At 42.2% G+C, this 16239-nt stretch overlaps 1 protein-coding gene across 3 annotated transcripts in view; it reads left to right on the plus strand.

Annotated features, from left to right (window-relative positions):
* Positions 1-16239, plus strand: part of IFT80 (intraflagellar transport 80) — a 147739-nt gene that overhangs the window by 39699 nt on the left and 91801 nt on the right. For all 3 annotated transcript variants that reach the window (XM_084639441.1, XM_084639443.1, XM_084639442.1), the window contains 2 exons: positions 1732-1842; positions 3964-4032. In XM_084639441.1, the coding sequence (XP_084495567.1) occupies positions 1732-1842; positions 3964-4032 (180 nt within the window). The remainder of the gene's footprint in view (positions 1-1731; positions 1843-3963; positions 4033-16239) is intronic.

Genomic DNA, 16239 nt, shown 5'->3' on the forward strand with positions numbered 1-16239 from the left:
AGCCCACCCCATACTTTGCCTGCAGCTCTGGACAGCGGTGCAGACCCTGGACAGCTTCAGGTGCCATCGACCCCCAAAGCCCTTCAAGCAGCTCAGGAGATCCTGATGCCGCCCAAACTGGCTCCAGCGGTACCCCGGCCTTGGGGAAAACCTGCTTTGGTACCTATGCGTGTATCTCCATCTCAGCGGCATTGTTCCCCCTCTAGACGGATGTCCCGCCATTGCTCGCCCGTCCCTCGCACCTCAGGACTAGAGAGGCAGGCTCAGCCTCTTGGTCTCAGCGAAAGGGGCACCGATCGAAGGACTCGAGGCATACCTCGCCAGCAGATTGGCTTAGACCCTCTGAGGCACGCACTAGTGCAGCACCACTCCCCGCTGAAGGGGTGTCCCACCTGCGCTTGCCTCATCAGTGCCACCAGCCCCCGGATGCGGGTCGGCTTACCTGCCAGAGGTCCCAGTGTCGGTCCCCGGACTCTAGGCAGTGTTCCTCGGAGTCCGGTGTTGATTGTCTGCGGTCTAGCGCAGACCTACAGAGGCGATCACCAGTCCCCAGAGCCCCAGTGCTGGGAGCGTCTGAGTCGGTCTCCCAATCCTAGGCACTGCTCCAGAGGGTTGAGACACCGGTCCCCAGAGCCCCATCACTGGTCTCCAGATTGCCGGTACGGATCACCACAAGCATATCAACGATCTCCGAGATGTCGATCCTCTTGCTCCCAGTCTATGGAGCGGCACCGCTCTCAAAGCCTGAAGTGTCGATCACCAGGGTACTGTCGCCAATCTGCCAAATGCCACCACCAGTCACTGGAGTCACAGCGCCAAGAGCCATTGTCCTGGTACAGTCAAGTCCAGAGAAAACTGAGAGGGATCTAACCAAGCTAGATGAATTTGCAGCACGGTGTCAAATGCAGTTCAGTTCTGATAATTGCAAAGTAATGCACATTGGAGGGAAACATTTAATCTATTCATATACTGTACGGGAGTCTCAATTGTATCAGAAGAGGAAAGGCTTTTGGCATCAATATGGACAGCTAAATGAAGACCTTGGCTCAATGTACAGTTGTGATAGAAAACAACCCAAGCTGTTATGGTACTGGTCACCCTATTTCAAAAAGGATATTACAGAATTAGAGGGCATTTAGAGAAGGGTGACTGAAGTGAACAGGGATGTGTGAACATGAAAAGACTGGGATTGTTTATCTTAAAAAGGAAAAAATAAAAGGGGACAAGATAAAATAATGAATGTCTAGAGAAGGTAGATTGTGAGCTTCTATTCTCCCTATGTCAACTCAAGAACAAAGGGACATTACGTTAAATTAAAAGGTGGCGATTTCAAAACTGATGAAAGGAAATCCTTTTTCACAAAAAGGTAGCAAGGGATTAGACATATCTAAGGGATATGGTAGCAAGGGATTAGACATATCTGAATATCAAGAATATTCAGAGTTGTAGTAAATGCTCACCTAAATTTTTAAGAGATAGTAAACCTCATGCTTATATTTTTAAACTAATCTAGCAATTAGGGACTGTGAGGTTTCTTGTGCTTTCATCTGTGGTGCCTGGTGCTGGCCACTTGGAGACAAGATACTAGACTAGATGAGAATTCCTATGTTCCTATGAAATAAAGAGTATTTTAATTTTAATCAGTTTTTAAAACTGTGGAAGACAAGATGCTATGGTAATGGGCACCATGTATAAATAAGATATCTAATTTTCTAACTTAACTTTGTTTAGGCAAGTTCCATTTGATTTCAAAGATAGGAAGAGTGGAAAAAAGTGTAGAGGCTCACTGTGGAGCTGTACTTGCAGGAAGATGGAATTATGAGGGAACAGCGTTGGTTACAGGTAAGAGTTTTTCCTTAAAGAATTAAAGATGGAAATTAAAATAATAAAAAGGTCCTTAAGAGAGAGAGCATAATTTAAAGATATGAAGTTAATATACTAAATAGCTTCAAAGAAGGGAATACACCACTTATGTATTGGGGCAGGGCTTGTGTACAGGGCCACTTACTGTGTGTCAAGCCAGGGCATAAATCTACAGCACTCTAGCCTGCCACACACTAAGTGGCTGTGTGGACCCTGCTGCCATGCACAAAAAGTTCCATAAATAGTGCACTTTGCTTTACTCCTATTTTTGAGGTGGTGGGGTCCACGCATCCACTTAGTGTGTGGGAGGCTGGTGCACTGTAGATTCATACCCCAGCTTGCTATGCACTGAATCGCCTTATGGTCACACACCTACATTATTAAACAATTCAATTTATGAAATGTAAGTAACTACTTCCTTTGAGGGATAAATCCGGTTGAATTTGTATAGAGGCAACTTTGAGGTGAATCCTTGACATTTATTTAGAAGCTGCAGATTGAAATTTCATAAACTTAATTGCAGTTACACCAAATTTGGACAGATAAAACTGAATCTATGAGTCTACAGACAAGAGACCCAGCATTAAATACATAAGAAAAAGAGCAATGATCCAAGAATGGGGCCACTACATTGTTGATTTTAATAAATTTAACTGAATTAATTAATACATTTAAAAATAAGAACAGTGATTTACAGTTAAGGTAATGTTCTTTTGGTTAATGGATAGTTATGCAGGGATAACTCATCAAAACCAGTTAAAAATAATGAATTCTGATGGTATTTTTTATGCATAAGACAATCAGAAGAAATTATTGAAAAATGTAAAATATTTTAATATTCAGATGTTTAAATGTAATGTTTTTGTACTTTTAGACTTTTTTGTTTAATTATTTTTTACTTATGAAATTAGATAAACAGCACTATTATTGGCTGTCTTACATTCTAGGTAGTTACTATATTATATACTAAACATTTAATGTGTGTGCACACAAATGCATACATTAGTGACCACTCTTGTAAAGATTGCCTATGTGTTTCCACTTTAAACCCATCTTGAGTTACTCAGCTTTTTGAGACGTTTCACTTTTTGGGACTGACATTTTTCAGATCTTGGACTCCGCTCATATTGAATCTCTCTGTTTTTAGAAATATAAGCAAAAATAGTTCACCTGTTTTTGAGTAGAAAGAAAGTTACAATAAATAAAAATTCCTCTTTTCCCCACCCCCAAAAAAATCACTCCAGTGCTCAAACAAAAAGGAAGAAGAAGAAGAATGTTCTTGTAACTGTTTCTGGATAGTTCAAACGCCAAATCTGTTGTAAGTAGAAAAGCAAAATTTGGCAGATAAATAGACCTCATGGAGGAGAAGTGACTTTGTGTTCTGGTGATAATTTATTTTCAACTATCTGAATTAGAAGACTTTGCAAATAGAACTCTGCTGTACATTTTTAATTATGATAGCACTTTAAAGTAACACTTGGCATGAAGGTAGGCTGCAGTGTGTGTATACAGACTTTGCTTCATAGTGAATATGTATATAGTGAAGGTGCACATTGAATGAGGAAATGCTCCAAAAGGCTCAGACTCCCTACTTTAAGATTTTTGGGAATTTGCAATTTAATTATGGAAATCAAGCTTTCAGAGTTGAGAGTTCCTACAAACTTTATCCTCAAATTTCACCATTCACCAAGTATAAATCACCAGTTTAACCTGTAAGGCCTGATACTACTGTCTTTCTATCTACCACAACTTAAGGATATCAGGTCTGGGTTACTAAACTGTAAACAAATGAGCAGTACCAGTAATGATGAATAGGGGATGTGGAGCGAGGGGAGAGTTGGGTAATTATTGACTCTCCCTTCCCAGAAGCAGTGTCAGGCAAGATGACCACAGGACTCTAGGTGAACGAGAAGCTGTGATGAAAGCAGCAGAAAAGCAGTTTAAGTATGTTTTCCATAAGACACATTCTTTCTAATTAGCAATTTAAATAAATGAATAAATAAATAGAATTAATGTTAAGTGTACCTAAATTTATAACTGTCATATATATTAATTTTTTTGAATTTTGAAAGAAACGGGATGACTTTCTGTTGTTTACAGTTGGTGAAGATGGACAAATAAAAATCTGGTCTAAAAGTGGAATGCTAAGATCCACTTTAGCACAGCAAGGTAAGTTAATTGATTTCCTTAAAGCTTGATTTTACATGTTCAATTTTAGCTATATATAATATATTCTAGTGCCTTTCCCTAAATCTGGCAGTAGTTGCTTAGATCAGGATATTAGGGCTTGACTCAATTTCCATTAAAATCAAAGGGAATTTTTCTGTTGACTTCAGCAGAAGTTAGATCAGGTAGTATTCTTTCAGAGGCAAGCCTTCTTTGAAAGCCTATTGCATCTGAAAACTGTAGGCTTTTGGTTGGCAAGTGCTGATTCTAGGTTTGCATATGGATCCTGTTCCAAAACATTTTTCAGAGAATATATCAGCTACAAAAGTTGTCAAATAAAATTATAACAGTAGGTCAATGAATGAAGTTTGAAATGTTTATCTTTAAGAATTGGTCATTTAAAAAAATCAAAATATATTAATATTTTCTGACATAAAATCTACTTTAATGAAGTGAATTGAAAACTTGCAACTTGAATAATATTTGCATGTCCTCAAATGAAAAACATTAATATTCTTTCACCGAGTGCATCATTGACATGCATAGAATCTTCGTCACCACTGCTTACTATAACACTCTCTGTATCTGCTGGGCCAGTACCCAGCTTCGTTTTCAGTATCTATGCCTCTTTCAGGACGCAGTATATGGTCAAGGTATGTACCAGTACTGTCAACTGTTCCTTTGGTACTGAAGGCACCACTGGGTTGAGCCGTGGATGACACTGGACATATGGTAGTCCCATCGGGAGTGGCCTTACTGCCACCATGAAGCTATTTGAAAAGATCCTCACAGTCGAGCTCAGAGGCATCTTCCCAATCTTGCTCTTGCTCTCGAAGGTCATCGAGACACAGCAGGAATCATAGTCGGTACCGGGAAAGTACCGTTCCTGCAGTAGAGACAGGGGACCAAGGCCTAATTCTTTCTGGCTGCTGATGCCATATCCTTACCTACAGTGGCCTCTATGGAATCCCTGGGAAGTCCCTCATCAAATTCCCAGTCATCTGCTCACTCTAGGGCAAGATTACCTGTACCTCCAGTAGGATTCCCATTGGAATCACCAGTCCTGCAGCAACCAACAGAGGGGGGCTTCCTCTGCAATAGGGTATTCTGAATCTTTAGGTTGGTCAGATGTTATTCCTCAAGACATTCCACTGGTCCCAACTAGATCTTCCTCCTCATCAACGGATGATGCAGCAATACTCCAGTCCTCATCTCCGGTACCAGAAGATTTCAGGTCATATCAGGATCTGTTCAGATGTATGGTGTCAGCCTTAGGTGTTCAGGCCCAGTTTGTATAGGAAAACACAAATAAATTGTAGAATATCCTCCAGCCATCACTTCCTTGGAGAGTTTCACTCCCTATAAATGAAGCAATACTAGAGCCTGCTAAATCCCTATGGAATGCCCTGGCTTCATTAACACCCACAGAAAAGCACACTGACAAAATATACTGTGTGCCATGCAGGGCTTCCAATATTTTTTCTCTCATTCAGCTCCAAATTCCCTGGTTGTGACAGTAGCAAATGAGCGAGTGAGGCAGGGAAGATATAAATCTACACCTAAAGAAAGAATCTAAAAGGTTAGATTTCATGGGGAGAAAGATCTATTTGACTTCTTGCAGATGTGTATTTCAAACCAGCAAGCTCTGTTATTGAAATAGGATTTTGTGAACTGGGATGCTATGTTCAATTTTTGGACAAGTTTCCAGAATCCTTAAGGGAGGAGGTCAAGGACTTTGATCTGAAAGGCTGTTCAGTGGCCAAAACATCCTTACATCTGCCCTGGATACAGTGGATGCTTTGTCTAGGCTCATGGCCTCAGCTGTAACAATTAGAAGAATCTCATGGTTATAAAACTCTAGTGTAGCTCCTGAGATCCAACAACGCATTGAAGGCTTGCCATTTCATGGTCGCCTGCTGTTTTCAGAGAAAATTGATGACACAGTTCGAGCTGACAGAGTCTTTTAGTGACTCCCATGCCACCTTATGCTCATTGGGGATTTATACTCAGGCCACGAAGAGATGGCATTTTGAGAACCAACAGAAACAACAATATTGTCCTCAGTAATATTTCCATCAGTCCTCCTACCCTATGAGGCAGCAAGATTTCCCTAGAAAGGGACACAAATCACAGAGGAGGAAACCTTCTGAGTCTAGCTTTAGTCAAATGGCCCCTCCTTCTCTTCTGGCTTTTTGGGACCACATCTGGGGGACAGTGATTCATATTCTCCTTCACAGTACCACTGCAATGTATTACAGGAACAAGCAGGGGGGTGCCTGCTCCAACCCGCTTTTTCAGGAAGCAATAAAGTTTTGTCATCTCTCCATTGAAGAAGATATGCCCACAGTGGCTCACTTGTCAGGCTCTCAGAACCAACTGGCTGATCACCTCAAACAAACACGGGTGGTCTCTGAAGAACAATGTACTGAGGTCCATTTTCTGGAAATGGGGTACCCTTCTATAGACTTGTTTGTGACAAAAGACAACAGGAAATGTCATCAGTTCTGTTCTCGAGCAAGATTAACCCCAGACCAACACCTTCCATCTGAATTGTGAAGGGAACATGATACAGGCTTTTCCCCTCTGATCCCTCAAGCTCAAATTGGATCACGCCAGACTGATTCTGAGTGCACCAGCATAGTCGAGGCACTTTTGATTTTCTGACCTTCTCTCTCTATCGGCTCGACCTCCCCAACCCACTCACTCAACATCACAGCCAGGTAGTTCATCTGGCTTTGAGCAGTCTGCACCTTACTGCATAGATGCTTCGTGGCTAGACAAAGAGGAGGGGCAATGCTCAGAAGCAGTTAGACACGTTCTGCTTAATAGTAGAAAACCAGCCACAAAGCCAACCTATTTGCCTAAGTGCACATGGTTTTCTATTTGGGCAACATCCAAGCAAATTCAGCTCACATTAGCACAGATTCAGAATATTTTGGATTATTTATTGCAGGTGAGCTCCCTGAAGGTTCACTTGGTGGTGATTTCAGCTTTCCTTCCTCCCAGTCAAGGGAAGCTGGTATTTTCAAAACCTATGATGGTGAGGTTTTTTAAGAGTATTACCCATTTTTTTCCACCGGTGAAGAAAAGAGTGCCACTGTGGGACCTTAATACAGTCCTGGGTGCACTGATGGATCCTTTGTTCGAGCTGACAGCAACATGTTCATGGGCTCTCCTCTCACAGAAGATGGCCTTCGTTGTGGCTATAACATTCACAAGAAGAGTTAGTGAGTTGCAGGCCTTAATGGCACATCCTCTGTACACTCAGTTCTTCATGGACAAGATGGTTTAAGACCAGGCCCATTATTTTTGTCCAAAGTGGTATCTTGGTTCCACCTTTGTCAGGTTATTTACTTATCTATATTTTTCCCAAACCACATTCAAGCGTGGAAGAACAGCATCTATATAACTTAGATGTCAGTTGATGCTAAACATTTTATTTAGAAAGGCCTAAGCCATTTCATTCATCACCTTGATTCTGTGTCCTACGCTGAGCAGATGAAGGGACAGCCAGTCCCTATTCAGACTATTCACAGGTGGACAGTTGCCTGCATTACCACTGCTAATGCAGGGGCTCATATGATGCCTCCACAGTGATTGCAGGCTCATTTCCGAGAGCTCAGGTGACAGTGGATGCGGTCCTTAAGGATGTCTCAGTTGTGGATATCTGCAAGGCTGTGATGTGGTCTTCTGTGCATACCTTTGCTAGACATTACACTGTCACCCCGGCATCAAGATCAGATACAAACTTGGGGAAGGCAGTCCTGAAATCACTATTTAAATAGATTCTGAGCCCACTTCTTGCTGTAACTGTTTGAGAGTCACCTGAGTGGAATACTTGTCTGCAGCCACTTGAAAAAGAAAAGACTGTTACTTATCTGCATCGTCAGTTCTTGTTCTTTGAGATGTTGGTGCAGACATGTATGCCATGACACTCTGCGTCAGAGTCTTCAGCCAGTGATTTTGGTGGGAAAGAACTGAAGGGGGACAGGGCAGTTCTGCCCTTGTGTAGCCATGGGAGGGGAGCACGAGCACCACCTCCATGGGTATTACTAAGCAAAATTCTCTGACTTTGACACATTGGGCGCATGCACCCCTGAGTGGAATACATGTCTGCACCCACATCTCAAAGAACAAGAAGTGATGATGCAGGTAAGTAACCATCTTTTTCATGGTGACACTCTTGTTGTAACAGAAATGTTTGCTCTACTGTTCACCTGTCAATCCATCCTCATATATTGATTTTCCATGCATGCTTTTTCTCTCTCCTGGTTTCCCAGTGCATTGATACCTATAGTGATGCTCACATGTTGGACTAAATTCACAGTTGGTGCAGGTGGGCACCATTCTGAATCTTGAAACTAAATTCACCGAAAATGTTGTTTCATACTTCCATAGAGTTTAAGGCCAGAAACCATGATTTGATCATCTAGTCTGACCACCTGCATATCGCAGACCTTTAAATTTCACCCAGTTACCCCTATATTGAGCTCATTAACTTGGGTTAGACTAAAGCATTTCAGTCTTTAGGACCTTTAAATTGTTTTGTACCACAGGCAGAAAACAGGTGACACCAGTGCCTGAGGCCCCTGCAATGGCAGGGAGCTGATTAGGTGTGAGAATGATTTGGGTTAGATGGTATCAGCAGGCAATCAGTGCCCCATGTTGAAAAGAAAAGTGAAAAATCCCCAGGGTCCCTGCTAGTCGCAATTCCAAATGGCTCTTGACATGTCCTATATGGTGTCCAGATCAATGGCCACTGCACTGACTATGCAGAGATTCTACTAATTCAGGCTTCAGGGATCACATGTGAGGCCAGGCCACTATAAAAGAACGGCCCTTTGAGGGTAAACTCTTTAACAGAAGCACCAACAATGTCTTGAGGGCTGCACTGAAATCTCTGGGCCTGTCTGTCCTGGCTCCCAAGAGGAAATTCCTGAGACAATAGTAACAACATTATTGGTGTAGGCACTAGACTCAACACTATCCACAGCAGCATGTCTTGAAGCCCCCAAGAAAGACACAGCATTTCCAATGCAGACAAGCCTCAGCTTTCTTCTTGACTGCCTCTCCATCCTGGACTCTGGGGCAACACCAATTTTGAAACACAATTTGTGAGTCTTATAGAACCAACCTCTTCTTCCATTACTCTCTCCCTTTGGCAATCATCTCTCCCATTTCTGGGATGCCTGGTCGGAGTAACCTTGGACTGGTGGTCCTCAAGATCATTGTCATAAATATAAAGGATAAGGTAAACACATTTAAAATCCCTCCTGGCCAGAGGAAAAACCCTTTCACCTGTAAAGGGTTAAGAAGCTAGGATAACCTCGCTGGTACTTGACCAAAATGACCAATGAGGAGACAAGATACTTTCAAAAGCTGGAGGGGGGGAGAAACAAAGTCTCTCTCTTTCTGTGTGATGCTTTTGCCGGGAACAGAAAGGAATGGAGTCTTAGAACTTAGTAAGTAATCTAGCTAGATATGCGTTAGATTCTGTTTGTTTAAATGGCTGAGAAAATAAGCTGTGCTGAATGGAATGGATATTCCCATTTTTGTGTCTTTTTGTGACTTAAGGTTTTGCCTAGAGGGATTCTCTATGTTTTGAATCTACTTACCCTGTAAGGTATTTACCATCCTGATTTTACAGAGGTGATTCTTTTACTTTTTCTTCTATTAAAATTCTTCTTTTGAGAACCTCATTGCTTTTTCATTGTTCTTAAGATCCAAGGGTTTGGGTCTGTGTTCACCTATGCAAATTGGTGAGGATTTTTATCCAGCCTTCCCCAGGAAAGGGGGTGTAGGGTTTGGGGAGGATTTTGAGGGGAAAGACATTTCCAAGCGGGCTCTTTCCCTGTTATATATCTGTTAGATGCTTGGTGGTGGCAGCAATAAGGTCCAAGGGAAAAAGGAAAATAGTTGGTACCTTGGGGAAGTTTTAACCGAAGCTGGTAAAAATAAGCTTAGGAGGTTTTCATGCAGGTCCCCACATCTGTACCCTAGAGTTCAGAGTGGGGAAGAAACCTTGACAATCATAAAGGGAGATTATTGTATACAGTTTGAGGCTGTTCCTATCCCTTTCCCTCCATCCATAACCCTCTTCAGGGACCCCTCCCGTGACAATCTAATAAAACAAGAAATAGACTCCCCAATACAACTGGAAGTGTTGGAGGAGGTACCTCAGAAGTTTAGAGGCAACCAATTCTTTCCCCATTTGTAACCATTTCTCAAGGTGCCCTAGACTGTGAGTCACTTTGTTACTCCTCTTCCTCCAGTGGGAGGAAATCTTTCTTGTGGTAGCTGGATGTCAGCTCCCCGACACGGTCAGCCCTTTAGCCACTCAAGCACCCTCCTCAGAAGTTTGCGTGCCCCTACTTTCCCTTGCAAGTTAACAATAGGTGCACCCAGCTCCTGAGCCACTCTGAAAGTGCCCCCCCTTAAGTGTCCAGCCCCTATCACTGTATATAATATAACACAGCACTATAATCTATTTGTAGTAAAAACAAATATAAGTTTATTAACAAAAGTAAAGATTTAAGAGATAGTGAGCTGAGAGTAATAAGAACAGGTCACAAATAAAACAGAAGTATAACATGCTGCTTCTCGACTAACACTTAAGTTTAACAGGCTTACCTTGTCTAAAGCAATTTCTCACCTAAGCCCTTTCTTGCAGCATTTAAACTGCAATTGGTTGAGATCCTGTTTTCACTGCCTGGTTGCCCCCTCAAGTACAGGATAAATGAGGGGTCTTTGTGCCATCTTCTTATTCCCCAAAGTCTACTGGTTTTGTCCCCCAGACTCAGGATGACTCCCTGTGCTTTTCTTCCTGAAGTGTTGGAACCAAAGTGTCTCCCCATACTCCTATTTGTTTCACATCCACCCTGTCCACCTGTTTCTCCTCTTAACTTTCACATGTAAATGGGGCCTACTTTGTGTTTGTTTTACAATGCTTCATCTACATATGAATTGAAGCTGGAGATTCCATGTCCCTTTGGTAAAAGCAGCTTGCCAACCCTTCCTGTTGACACAGTTTAAAACATTTTTGGAAAGTATATATAACTCCTTACACATTGACCTTACATACATCTTGCAATGCTTATGATGACCAATATGATATGAGCTTTCATTTGATACCTCAGACCTATTTTATAGGTAAATACTATGAAAGCTACGTGTTATGTGTAGTGAGTTTGTCAGGCCTGATAGGTGTTGCTGACACAAAACAGTGACCTCTTTGGCAGTTGGCACCAGTGGGCCTCTGTTTCACACCTGCCCCCTGATGTTGATACATATGTTAGTTCAAAGTCCCTCTGAGTCCATTGGTACCTTTTTCATCCCAAAGAAGAAAAGTGGATAGATATCCCTCCTTGATCTTTTTAACCTCAATGCCTTTGTTTATCTCTTCAGATTCCACATGATCACCCTTGCCTCCATAATCCCTGCTCTTGACTCCATGGACAGGGTAGTGGCTCTTGACCTCTAAGATGCCTACTTCTGCATCTCCATATACCCAGTGCACAGGAAGTACTTACAATCCTTGGTAGAAGCCTCCCATTATCAATACAGGGTCTTATCTTTTGGCCACTCCATGGCGCTGTGAGTATACACCGAGGTCCTAGCTCTGGTAGCAGAACATCTTAGACAACAAGGGATCTAGGTATACCCCTACCAAAATGGCACGCTGGTGCTAGAGAAGTCTCATCAGCATGTGACAGATTCGCCGTAAAAGACAATGGAACTCTTCACCAACTTGGTCTTTCAGGTCAACCAGAAGAAGTTAACTCTGAGCCCAATCTAGAGAATAGAATTCATAGGGGCATTGTTCAATTCAAAGTCAGCATGAGCGTATCCCCATCAATAGGTTTCTTACTACAATAGAATTAATCAATCAATTATGGTCTCACCTCAGCACACAGATGAGGACTTGTCACATGACTTCACTTATGCCTTCTGCAAGGGTTGTTGAGATCTATATATCTGCCAAAAAGATACACCATGGACCACTGGTCACCGACCTCACAGAGTTCTCTCCTCCTTAAACTGATGGACTGATCCAACCCAAGTATACAAAGGAATGTCCTTCTCACTGGCACAGCCAACCAAGATACTTGCCATGGACTCTTTCATTCAAGGTTTGGGGGACTTGTGTGGCATGGCTGAAGATTCTGGAGAGATGGTTGTCTCAGGAGACCACCCTCCACATAAATGTCTTGAAACTCAAGGCTATCAGATTCTTATACAAGGCCTTCCCACCCTACTCAAAGGCCTGATGATTCATGTCTTCATGGACAATACACTGTGGTGCACTCCATCAAGTGGCAAAAGTACTAGATCCTCCCCTCTGGAGACCTTTGGACTAGTACATTGAACATCACATTACATCAGTGGGTCTGCATCTCCGGAGCCTCTAGAACATACTGGCAGACTGTGTTAGTAGAGGCCTGGGAACCACAAGTGGTCCCTCGAGACCAGAAGACATCCAGAAGGACTTCGGAGATGGTGTTTTCCACAGGTGGACCTGTTCTCAAGGATTCTTACTGCCAAATGTATTGCTCCAAAGAAAGTGCAAGCTAAGACTTCATATAAGATTATTTTCTGTTCCCACGGACCTCTAGCTTTTCCTTGCATCCCGAAAATACCCACAGCTCTGAGGAAACTAAGAGAAGACGCTAGATGAGTTATTGTGCTGCCACTAGTCAGGATTGGTTGATTTAAATAAAAAATTATATAATCACCAATTTTATTCATGATTTAAATCAGGAAGTATGAAACCTTTATTTAAATCATAGATTTTAGTCACCTTTTGCATTTGTACTTTTTAGTTGTTTCCCTAAAGATAAGTTGGTGCTCATTGGGTCATAACTATTAAAATAGTTGTTTTGCAGCTAAATATAACCATTACACTAAATGTGGTCCTTTTTACTAACCAGGAGATCACTCTATATCCATGTGCATTTATTTAAGCAATTATGTAGCTTAACTTATTACTAGATGATGATTAAATTTTTGCTTGCAATTTGTGTCAAGCTGTATTTGGATGGAAATTCAAATTCAATTAAAAATGTACAAAAACTTCATTGTATTATGTTTTTATTGAGTAAAGTTACCTTAAGTGTGCTGGATACATAAGAAAAACATTATCAAAATGTTTTGCTTTTAAAACTAAGGACATATTATCTGTGGTTAGTGAATTTAACTGATGTTTCTGGTCACCATATCCTTCAAGGTTTTATACATAGATGACTCGTGCCTCCCGATACTGCGTGGGTCACAATCTGAAGGGGAGGACACATCTCAGCAGCTGCCTGAGATACATTAAGAGAGCCAGCAAGGCTCTCTCAATCTATGTCAGGCAACTGCTGTGCTGTACAGAGCAGCGACCCAGGGCAGCCGGCGTGAGAAGTGGCTGGTTCCGCTCCCCACCCAGGCCTGGCTGCAAGGAAGAGGGGCTGAGCATGCTGGGCCCCAGGTGAAGCAGGAGAAGGGAGCACCTCCCATCCCACCAGGCAGGCCAAGCAGAAATCTGGGGGGTGGACGCTTGACCCTGATATCTCCCTCCACCATGTGTCACCTATGGTTTTAGACTAGTAGATCTCATACTCTCGCACCTTGTTTTTACTCCTAGATTGGTCGTGGAAAATAAGCTTTCCTGCTTTTTAGCACCAGATTGGTTTCTTAACTTTGAGTGAACTAGTCAGTGAAATGATCTAGTTGAATAGACTGTAAAAAAAAAAAAATCTTTTTGCACCTACAGAAAGGCTACTGCTGTCAAAAGCTGTAGAAACTAGGCGTGCGGTTGAGATCTACTAGTCTAAAACCTTGCAGGACATGGTGACCAGCAACAACCAGTTCAATTCACTAATTCCAGATAATACATCCTTAGTTTTAAAGTCAAAACATTTTGATAATGTTTAGCACTTCAACCAACTCTGATTCCAGGTCTTTAGCCAGTGACTTCCACCAGTTCATGGGGTTGACTTTCTGGAAAATTTGGCAGGAAACGTACTGCTATGTTTTATTTTGTGTATTTAATTTAGATTATTTTAATAGATTATAATAAATTTAGGCCTCAACATAGATTTTCAATTTCAAATAGGTTTATCTGTAAAACAAACAAACAAACAAACAAAAAACATCTGTATTTAATTTACATTGTAAAAATTCTTTTTTTAAAATCAGTGATTTTTTTTATCCACCCTGCCTTCAGCATAGGCCAAGCAGTTTTGGTTCTCTGAGCTAATGAACCTTTCAGTTGAATGGTCTGTCACCTAACTAGTCTTATCAGACTTGATCTCACAAAACAGTGGGCACATCCTTTTTCTGGATATGATGTCCCTGCACCTGACCACCTGGGATGTTGGCAGGATGACTCCTGGAGAGGGAAGCTGCTCTCCTGCAAGCAGGACGTTCTCATTCACAGCAGGAAATCCTGAACCAGGTTAACATATAGATCAAATTGAAGAGATTCTCTTCTGGGCAATGTAACATCAACTTTCACCAGTAACATGCTATGTTAGAATATTTACTCCCTTTAAACAAACTGGATTCTTATTTTGATTTGGATGCATCTAGCAACAGTATCTACTGGTTACCCCCTGTTAGGGATACATTGTTTCCTTGCACCCAATGGTGGTGTGATTTCTCAAAGGGCTCATTAATATGTTTCCATCCATTCCAGAGATTTATCCATCATGAGACCACACCTTGATGCTGACAGGACTGATGGGTTCCCATTTGAGCCTCTGGCTATGTGCTGTTTCTACCACCTTCCAGTGAAAACTGCCTTCCTGGTGGTTATCATGTCTGCTAGATGGATAGGGGAGATTCAGACTTTCAGGGCAGACCCACCATATACACTGTTCCACAAAGACAGAATCCAGGCCGCACCTGAAGGTTCTCAGGTGGTCTTGGATTTCACATCAACCAATCTATTCACCTCCCAGTTTTCTTCCTGAAACCACATCCCTCTCTGAGTGAAAAACACCACATTTTGAATGTTGTGAGAACACTATCTTTTTATTTTGACAGAACCAAACCATTCAGATACAAATGTAGATGCTTTGTGGCATTTGCTGAAAGGGTTACGGTTAACCAATATCTTCCTAGAGTAGGGGTTCTCAAACTGGGGGTTGCAAGATGGTTACATGGGGGTCAGGAGCTATCAGCTCTGTGTGGTTGGCAGCCCCAAGCTCCCATTAAATTAAATTACTCCCCCCGCAGTTTAAATTTGTAAAAGGGGATCACACTCTGAGGCTTCCTGTGTGAATGGGGTCACTAATACAAAGTTTGAAAACCACTGTCTGAGAGAATATCTAAATGGGCCTTTTGCTGTATTAAGGCTTTTATTATACCCCAGGAAAGACCCCCCCCCCGGGCAAGTTAGGACTCACTCCACCTCTACCCTGGCAGTCTCCGTGTCCTGTCTGGTGAATGTCCCCATACCAGAAATATACAGAGCAGCAATGTGGAGTTTGGTTCACAGATTCCATTATTTCCTGATGCAGACTTTCAGATTGGATATGAACTTTGGTAGGGCAGTCCTGAGTCACTCTTCAAGTAGGCCTCCACATATTCAACTTCTGACACTGGGATAACTGTTTGTCAGTCACCATGAGTAGAATCTCTGTGGACATTCACTTGAAGAAGAAAGAAGTGTTGCTTACCCTAGTAACTGTAGCTCTTTGAGAATGTGTATTGATAACACAACTCAGTCCCACCCTCTGTCCATGGTGTTTGGATTCCTGCTCCTGGGATTCTTACTAGTGAAGGAAGTGAGTGTGGTTTGGTGCTACCTTGCACATTATACTTCCTGCTATGGGAAGTGAGAGGGTGTACAGCGTGTAGGCACGGCCACAGCAGACACTGCTATTAAAAAAAAATCCAATCTAATCTATGTACGTGGGGTGCATCTGCACTGAGAGTGGAATCTTTAGGCAACATATGTTAAAGAATCTCTGTTACTATAGGGTAAGTAACTGTTCTTTTTTGAATGCTGATCTCTGTGTGTATTCCTCTGTAAGTACACAAGTGTTCCATGTGCCTGAGATCAGAGAATTCTAGCAAGTAGCATCTGTTGGTCCACGCATGTGCTCTTGCTCTCCTTGTGTTTTATGCCAAGGGCAAAAGGGGCAGTGTGGACTGATGCCTCTCCAGTTCTTTCATACAGTTGCCTGTCGTGAGTCAGACTCCAGTGTCCAGAACTGACCCTCTTTT

The sequence above is a fragment of the Lepidochelys olivacea genome (genome assembly GCF_965140295.1).
Source record: "Lepidochelys olivacea isolate rLepOli2 genome assembly, chromosome: 9".
NCBI classification, from domain to species: Eukaryota; Metazoa; Chordata; order Testudines; family Cheloniidae; genus Lepidochelys; species Lepidochelys olivacea.